This window comes from Megalobrama amblycephala, linkage group LG1, assembly GCF_018812025.1.
Source record: "Megalobrama amblycephala isolate DHTTF-2021 linkage group LG1, ASM1881202v1, whole genome shotgun sequence".
Lineage (NCBI taxonomy): Eukaryota > Metazoa > Chordata > Actinopteri > Cypriniformes > Xenocyprididae > Megalobrama > Megalobrama amblycephala.
Window position 1 is genome coordinate 16,630,267 of NC_063044.1, and position 9,938 is coordinate 16,640,204.

General features: G+C 39.1%; 1 protein-coding gene across 1 annotated transcript; it reads left to right on the forward strand.

Annotated features, from left to right (window-relative positions):
- Positions 1 to 7,762: 7,762 nt before the first annotated feature.
- LOC125244104 (uncharacterized protein F54H12.2-like) lies at positions 7,763 to 9,028 on the forward strand. Its single transcript, XM_048154426.1, has one exon. The coding sequence runs from the start codon at positions 7,763 to 7,765 to the stop codon at positions 9,026 to 9,028; it is 1,266 nt and encodes a 421-aa protein (XP_048010383.1).
- The last annotated feature ends 910 nt before the right edge of the window (positions 9,029 to 9,938 follow it).

The window sequence follows — 9,938 nt, forward strand, 5'->3', positions numbered from 1 at the left end:
CCTGAAACCTTTGGCCAAATTAACTTTACTAAGGAAAGTCTAATGAAACAACACATAATGAAAGCAAAGAGAAATGCCAGAATACTTACTAACTACATCAAAAGTAAATGTATTGAAGGTGGCAGGTACATACCTTCACTTCTTAAGTGGGACCACAGAGTCTTTAAAGGTGCCCTAGAACCCTTTTTCACAAGATGATCCGCAGTTATTATTGCTCCATCTACCATTTTTTGCTGTTGTTCTTGCTTGCTTACCTGCATAAAGTCTGTTGATTCAGCTGTGCACAGATCCAGACGTTAATACTGGCTTGTCTAATGCCTTGAACATGAGCTGGCATATGCAAATATTGGGGGCGTACATATTAATGATCCCGACTGTTACGTAACAGTAGGTGTTATGTTGAGATTCGCCTGTTCTTCGGTGGTCTTTTAAACAAATGAGATTTACATAAGAAGGAGGAAACAATGGTGTTTGAGATTCACTGTATGTCATTTCCATGTACTGAACTCTTGTTATTCAACTATGCCGAGATAAATTCAATTTTTCTTTCTAGGGCACCTTTAAAAGAGAGAGAAAATTATTCTCTCATGTTTGTAGTTTTTAATTTTTTTCCTTTTTATATTTTTTACATTTTCAGTGTTTCGGTGTATTTCAATGTATTTTCGAAGTGATTTTACACTATGGGCTGTACCATTAGCTTGTCATGTGGGTGTGGATTGTTGTAATAAAGATCATGAGCAACCTTTTCGACACTTTCTTGTTAATCAACCATTTAACTATTTTGGCACGGTCTGAAAACAAAACTGATACGGATATAGTTTAACTAAACCAATTGCTTTCAAAGAAAATAGTTGACCCCTATTTTACACTTTTTCATTATGTACTTTGTCCATATCCTTATTCCTTGTCTTGTGATTTATTATCAATTGTGCATCAGCAAATATTAACATGTTACTTGTTTAATAGGTTTCATAGATACCGCAAACAAAATCTATCTCTATTTACTACTGAAGTCACAAGGGCTGTCATTTTATAAAGCCGTTTCTTGCTGCAGAATACTTTCATTGTTACATGATGCTACTGTCCTTACTTAGACTCTAAGTGACTTCTGAAACAAAGAGGAAAAGAGACCAAACTTACTTCATTTTTGTTTTAAAGGTAAGAGGAAAAAAAGACGATTGAAAAAATCTGTGTATATAAAAATCACAACGTGTTTCTTACATAGATCATTTTACTGATTTGCATTTCTTCTTTGTTGTGGGACTGTTTTTCACTCACAGTATTGATTGTTGTTTGTTAAAAAAAAAGGCAATTTATTCACACTCATGTCATTCCCATTTCCTTTCGTTCATGTTTGAAGATGAATGAAATATACTAGAGTACTATAGGGACTGTGTTGTGTTTCGTTAAAAATTAAAGAAATTAAAAAGGAAATTAAAAACAATTATTTAAATTTTTTAAAACTAATGTGGAACAGTGCTTTTCCATGAAGTAAATATTATCTTATTCTCTGAATTTTGTACAGTTTTTCTCATTTTGTCTCATTATAACAAAGGAAACAACTTAAATAAAAACAGACCCTACAGTTACTCCTATCTGTATGACCATAAATGATGTAGTATTTTGAGCGCTCTCTCTTTTGTAAAAATATAGGAAACAAAAAGATGCCACTTTTCCTTTGTGTGAAGTTTGTGGAGCGCTTCATAAAAATTAATCGAAACTCAGTGTACAGGCTACTAGCAAGCTCTTGCATGCCATCTGACCTCTTGATTTGGGATGGTACATAGATCGTCTTTTATTCTTCTGCTTTTTCCTGTTGTGGCGGATAGCAAATAGCATTGCATTAACATGTGTATCACCTGTGACTGACTCTATTCGTCGTCTTACTGTATGCACTGAATCATTATGTCCGTACCATGATGGTTTGGGATGAATACATGTACCATTACACCCCTTGCAGTTTTGCAGACTTGCTCTGAAGATTAGGTACTGTATGAGTAAATGGTTTCACTGAGTTGGCCTCAAGTTCCACTTTTAGTGTCTAAGCAATTTTTTAAAACTGTATATATTAAAAATTGCAATGTGAAAAAAATATTATTCATTTATTTTAGGGGACCTGTCCAGCCTTGAGCATTTCCTGAGCATCTGATCATCCAGATTCCAAGCATTTCCTGAGACTGTAAAACAGGAGCAATCGAAACATCATCAAATTTAGCTGTTGAGCGCCGTGTAGACCTCAGAAGATGCCTTCAATAAATGAAATATGTGACTATTTTAGAAGTTTGCTGGACAAAAATTCTCTTTCCATCTCTCTTCCATTAAGCATTTTGTTAATTCCTTTGGAAGCTTTGATTGATAAAGATTTTTCATGCCCATGCAAAAAACAACTGAATGAAGTAATAACAAACCTCATCTTTATTGCACCTTTTGTTTTTGTTTTTGCTTTAATGTGTATTATTTTACAGCTAATGAAACGTGAACCTCGATGTTCTAAATATCAAAAGATCAAAACCATTTTGCTTTGCCTGCTTCCGCCTTTTGTGTGGATCATGCTTGTTTTCCTTGACTGTGATTATATTGCCTGTCATGAAACAGACTGGGAGGGAGTGTATGTTTATGATGATCAGCTAGATATTAAATGGTGTACATCTGTTCCAAGGGGGGAAAATGAGACTGAACATCAAGCTAAGACTCTGAACTTTATTGCTAATTCACAGGAGAGAGAGTATAGGGAGGCTACTGTGTCAAAATGATTGATGATGACCTTTTGACCTATGTCCCATGGGGGACCACCCATGATGTTACCCCTCCCTTCACGTTGACCGTTCAATCACCCTTGACCTTTGACACTGGCATCCTCAGGCAATATTTGAATAACGATGTTGTCCTGTGGAGTTTGGTTGTCTTCTGGGTGTATAAATTGTAGATGGGTCGTTTATAAACTTGACAGCTGTATTTGAAGTCTTGGGTGGGTAATGGGTGTAGCAGATGTGTCAGCATCCGCATTCCATTTCATGTTTGTATAAATAGTGAGCGTGATGTTCTGTGGAAACAGAAAAGAGTTGTGAAACATGGCTAGTTCATACTCACCTAAAACCCCAGAGATGGAATGGGATGAAGAGATGATGAAAAGTCTGACTCTGGCTCCGAAAAAAAAAGAACGATGGCATGTCTATTTGACAAATTTTCTCCACGAGAATAAGGAGTATGTGAGAGACGAATTTAGGTTGAACAGTAAGCGTCTATTCGGTTACATATTCCATAAACCGTCTCGAGTTGTCACACTCTACACCGCTGACAGCGCCGGTGAATTTACACCGGAAAGAGACCCCTGTCTGGTATTTCCTGAAAAGGACTGGACTTTATTCTACACACGTGTGTACAAAAATCTGGATGACTATTGAGAAAGGCCTTTGTACATCGCAGAGTGGGACGGAGTAACACCGAATCTCCGGTACCGAGTGGTGGGTGATCACTCTAATAAGAATCCGGATGAGTGCATTTACATATTCTGCTGTAAAGACAAGATGAAGCTCAGCGATGTCTCAGGAGTAATCGTACAAAATGATCATCTCGACATGTACGAAATGCAATTTTTGTTCAAGTGGTGCGATCGGGATCTGCTGAGTTGTCTTTTTTCAATCATAAACAAAATGTTCAAATGGTGTGACATGCGTGATGGCTACAATAAAGTTAAAGTGCAGCTGTTCCACCATGAGAGATGCGCGCGCAGCGGCACATACTTTTTGCCGTCCCCGCCCATTCACTACAGCCATAAGAAGTGCTGCAAGCCAGTCCCACCCCGCACAACAGCTTTATAAGTCATGTCTCAAGACGATGCTCCAGGCTGCAGCTACAGTCCTTCTTTCGACCACGGTCCTGACCCACCTGATGACAACGGTGCTGATAATATTCAGCCAGACGAACCCGGAACATCTGCTGCCAGTAAAAAATGGTTAGATAAATTCTGCAAAGAACTCGGACATCACAACCTGAGTTACCTATTTGACACTCCCTCTACCTCAACCAACAAGGGAATCGATGCCCCAGACGGATGCTTCACCGACCTCGCATTCAAAATCATCAAAGCTCTGATTGCTGTACTCCTGCAACATCTCATCGATGAAAAGCTAAAGGAGGACTGTGAAGGCTGTGCGATAAATCATCCCAGCCAACTGCAACATTCATGCCTGTTTGAACCACCCACCTACTTTTTCGACTCTCACTTTGATGAGCTGACCCGCAAACTGTTTAAACCTGATCTCCGAACCATCATAGCCTACGCCCTACACCGGTCTGGCTTAAAGTCTCATCCTCAGAGAATTCAAGGAGCAGCCGGAGCTATTCTGCACGAATTAAAAGACGAACCATTCATAGCTGCAAAGCTACAAGAAATCAGAGAGAAACTTCTGGACAAATCCTGTGAGAAAGTGGTGCACAACACCGTCGATCTCTGGAAAGGTTTCTCACTTGTGAATGGAGAGTGAGCCAGACTCCACCACCACCACCGCCACCATGGGTGCTGTATGTAGCCGAAGGAGCATCATCGAATTTCTGTTTAAAAGTCATTACAAAAGACAAATGATTGCATTACTGGAAAAGATGATCCAAGATGCACCCGATTCGGATGAAGATGAAGATGAAGATGATGTTGATGATGATGAGGGTACCCCCCGTGAATCAAATCTCAAGAAATACATGTGTCATATAAGAGGACTGGCAGATTCATGGGAAGATTTGACAAACATATGTGTTAAAGGAACCCAACCTGATGAATGAAATGATACGAAATGTTCTGGATGTGATGACTCAATGTAGCGAAGAATTTCGCCACAGTGACATCCTCTGTATCTTTACCTATGTAACAGATGTTTGTGTTGAAGTGACTAGAAAACGTGGTGTTGATGCTTTCACCATGTGTGATATTATTGAAACAATGGTCAACTATGTCCTAGACCGTGATTTGAAGGCATGCCGAGATTTTCTTTTCTGGCTAGACTACATGTAATGTCATTATAACACTTTACTTAGTATGTATTTCCATTCTATTCTATTCTTATTTAGAGCATGCAGTCCTTATGTAATCGCATTTCAATTTATTCTTGTATCACTTATTATTCAGATCATACGATCATTATGTAACCCCCATTTCAATTTATACATATTTAGATCATACGGTCATCATGTTTCTTGTTTTAAATATTTTCTTTTATCATCTGTAACGTCATTACATTGAATTTTAATAAATGATTGATTCACTCCAGTTGTATGTCTTATTCTTTGGATAGGCTGAAACAACAACATGTCGGAGCTTATGAAAAAAGTTTATTACACGCCGTCCAACCCCGGTTCTTTAGGAGGTAAAAAACGATTAAAAGATGCCGTCTTAAAGGAATGCGGAGTGCGTCTAAGTGATAAGCAGGTTTCAGATTGGTTGGCCGGGGAGGATGCTTACACATTACACAGAACCGCTCCTATAAAATACATACGTAATAGAGTTGTAGTGTACGGAGTGGATACCCAGTTCCAAGCAGATCTCGTTGACATGTCGGCATATTCCAAGGAAAATGATGATAATAAATATATGTTAACATGTATCGATGTTTTTAGCAAGTACGCCTGGGCTCGTGTGCTAAAAAATAAAAGGGGACTCGAGGTTACTAAAGCGTTTAAGTCTATACTCAAAGAGGGTCGCGTACCGCAGAAATTGCAGACGGATCAGGGGAAGGAATTTTTCAACAAACATTTTCAAGATGTAATGAAAAAGCATGACATTAATCATTTCACAACTGCTACGGATTTGAAAGCCAGCGTTGTGGAACGTTTTAATAGAACGTTTTAATAGAACGTTAAAAAGTTGAGTGTGGAGGTTTTTAACAGCTACAAATTCTCAGCGATATATAGATGTTTTACAAGATATTATGCAGGGATACAACACCAGTTATCATCGAAGTATTAGGATGAGACCGGTGGACGTCAACAAAGAAAATGAGGCTCTGGTGTTTCAAAATCTGTACGGAGATATAAAGAAGAATGAAAAAGTTGTATTTAAATATAAAGTCGGAGACGTTCGAATTTCTAAAGTGCGAGGTCCATTTGCCAAAGGATATGAACAGAACTCCACAGAAGAATTTTTCACTATTGCCTCATGTATCCCGCGTCAACCGCCCATATACAGACTGTCTGATTATGATGGGGAGGTCATCGACAGAGTTTTTTATGAAAAAGAGTTACAAAAAATAATTGTGAGTGAAAACAAAGCGTTCAAGGTAGAAAAGATTTTAGGGGAGAAAAAACAGGGGAGATCCACGCTTGTATTAGTGAAATGGTTAGGATGGCCTTCAAAATTTAATAGCTATATAGACAAAAAATCTCTGGTCGACTTGTAAACGCCTTAAAACACATCAACCACACACGATAAGATCATTTTAGTAAAGGGGTTACCATGGATGACAATGGTTTCTACGTTACGCTACCGTGCAACGCTTCTTTGTCAGTTTATCCTGAAAACCGTATATCTAGTTACAAAACAAGGTTAGCAAGCCCTATCAATTTGAAAGGTAAATGGGAAGTCGCTCTCGTTGAAATTGAATATCCTAGAAGTTGGTACACCTTTAACGACGATGATGGACTTTTTATCCTACACGCTGCCCCCTTACCACACACAAACAAATCCGGTGAAAAGGTGTTTAAAGAGTTATCAGAGTTTACTGTATCAATAAATCAAATGTATCAAATAGATGGCGGGTACTACAATAACCTTCGTGAGGTGACCCGTACAATAAATAATGCTCTCGGACCATCGGGTGTATTGACTCACGACGCTTTAAAAAACAAAGTGTATCTGCTTGCGAAACCTAACATCGCTTTATCCTTCTTTGGGAAACTGGCCACTATTTTAGGTCTGAAACCGGATGATCCTTTTGGACGTTCGGCCTACCATAAAGATGCTGATTTTACAACGAGTAAAATTACATATGCTCCTCATTCAACCAATATCAGAGCGGGTTTCTATACGATGTACGTATACACCGACATTATCCAATATCAATTGGTCGGTGATTCGTATGTATCCCCCTTTTGAGATGTGTACATATAACGGGTGAAAACAATGATATTGTCAGTGTTAGATACGACAAACCCCATTACGCATCGATCAACAAGGAGTTCATCACAGACATTACCATAGAACTGAAGGACGACCAAAACGTGAAATACCATTTTCTTACGGGAAAGTCATTGTAAAACTTCACTTTAAACCGGTGAAACAATCTATTTTTTAACAAAATGTCATATTATAACCCAAGCGGGATGGATGCTACGGAATATGTTAACTATTACCAAAATCAGGCCGGAGCGGGGCTACCCAGATATGCAGGAGGGGGTGTTATGTATGGGGCAGGGCTCGGTGGACTTTTCAGAGGATTGTTTAGGATGGCCATACCTTTGTTGAAAAGGGGGTTCAGTATTGCTAAACCCCACCTAAAATCGGCCGCTAAAAATATAGTAACCGATGTCGTCTCAAACGCGTTGTTAAGATCATATAACGATAACACCAAACCTCAAGACGGCTCGGGTCTAATGGTCATGACCCATAATAGAATGTCTAAACCGCCGGGTATAAGGAGGCGTGGTCATTCAATAAAGAAAACAAAGCGTAGACCTAAGAAGCACTCAGTCGTGCACAGAAAGCGTAAGAAGACTGTAAAGCGAAACGTATCAATTAAGAGAACCATATTCTAACCTGGCCTTACTTCACCGCATGTCAGCAGAATGTATCAAGTCCGAGTTGACGCAAACAGTTATTGAGAAAAACGGGTATTTAGAAGTACCCCCTTTATCGGCTATATCTGATTCTTCACCTTTGGAGTTTTTTATAGCTGGAACTGGAGAAGATTACATCGATCTAAATAACACGTTGTACCTACGTCTTAAAATCACAAGACCTAATGGTGCAGATTTAGCAAATGATGCAAAGGTCGGACTGATAAATTACCCTGGGGCTACTGTATTTTCACAAGTCGATGTGAGTCTCGGTGATCGATTGATATCTCAGAGTTCAAGGACATATGCTTATCGATGTATCATCGAGAGTCTCATCAACTACAGTAAAGATGCGCTGGAATCGCTTTTCTCCACAGGGCTGTTTTACAAAGACACAGCCGGTCATATGGATGAGACCGACCCTGGCGGTGATAACCAGGGGTTGACAAAGAGGGCTTCTTACACAGCGAACAGTCGAGTGGTGGAACTGTTGGCACCTATACACAGCGATATCTTCTTTCAGGAAAAGTTAATGTTGAATGGTGTGGACATTAAAATACGTATGATCAGAGCCAAAGACGAATTCTGCCTGATGAGAGACGGTGATGTGGCGTACAAATTAAATATTCAGTCAGCGAGCCTATTCGTCAAGAAAGTCACTGTATCACCGCCTGTGAGACTGGGACATGCCCAGGCATTACTCTCGAGCACAGCCAAGTATCCGATAGATCGGGTTTGCTTGAAAAATTTCTCCATACCGGCTGGGTCTCGTGTGTCAAATCAAGAAAATTTGTTTTTAGGAACACTACCAAAATCTATCATCCTGGGTATGGTCGATAATGACGCCTTCACAGGCACCTACGAGAAAAACCCATTTGCATTCAAACATTACAATTTGGAGTTCCTTGCAGTCTATGTTGACGGTCAGCAATTCCCCACCAAACCACTACAACCAAATTTTGAATCAGGGTTGGCGGTACGAGAATTTTATCAGTTGGCGATGGCGTCTGGAAGACATCTTAAAAATCAACCGCTCTCTATCGACAGAAATGATTTTCTGAACGGTTACACCCTTTATGCCTTTAATCTCACACCTGACGAAGACTGTGGTCAGCACATATCACTCATCAAGTCCGGTAACATCAGACTCGAGGCCCGCTTCAGACAACCGTTACCGCATACTATTAACTTAATTGTTTATGCTGTTTTTGACAGTCTGATTGAAATTTCTAACCGCAGACAGGTTCTGGTCAATTACTATTGAAATGAACACCGTACAGCTCACGGCCATCATGGACAAAATTTCGTGCAATGTTCATTTTCTCGGGGTTCTCCCGAGTGATCAACTGCCTGAAAGACCATTAAGAAACTTACCATCCATGCTGATAATGAATACCCATCCAGCCGAGTTATCAGGGGAACATTGGTTGGCTGTTTATTTACAAAGTGATGGTACCGGGTATTTTTTAGACAGTTTTGGCAATCCCCCTGACAGCGACCGCTTTCCAGCCACCATCAAAAACTTTCTGCTAACCAATGCTGATGAGACTATATATTCTGACAGACGTGTCCAAAATTTTGAATCGGACATTTGCGGGCAGCACTGTGTGTTTTTTCTGTATCATTTGGCCAGGGGTCATGACTATAACGACGTGATGAAACTGTATAGCGATGATTACATTAAAAATGATAAAATGGTATCGTGCTTTGTGAAAAGATTAAAACCGAATGTTTGTATTGAAAAATTTTCATGTATTCAGTGTGTGCAAACGTGTAATACTTATACAAACCATAATTGAGTAATCAATTTACATTGTATTTTTTATTATTATAAATAAAGACTCTTGAAACTGATATCTTTATTATTGTGTTTTTATTTCAAATTTGATCAAAACATATACACATCATGAGACAAAATATTCACAATCATGTTAAAATTCTAACCATTGACTTTGACCGGTAGTCGGTGATTTAAACACAAAACCTTCTGAAGCAGCCGACCGACATACTATTTTTTTTTTTTCGTTTTGGTTTTTTAGAAAATGATTTACGCTCTGCTGTAACAATATCAGAACTTTTTACTTTTTTAGAAGGTCTTTCATATTCCGGTGTAGCAGTATCAGGTCTTTTTACTTTTTTAGAAGGACTTTCATATTCCGGTGTAGCAGCATCAG

Bases quoted from the DNA above. Each gene is read 5' to 3' on its own strand.
- LOC125244104 (XM_048154426.1), top strand. From the start codon at position 7,763: ATGTCAGCAGAATGTATCAAGTCCGAGTTGACGCAAACAGTTATTGAG.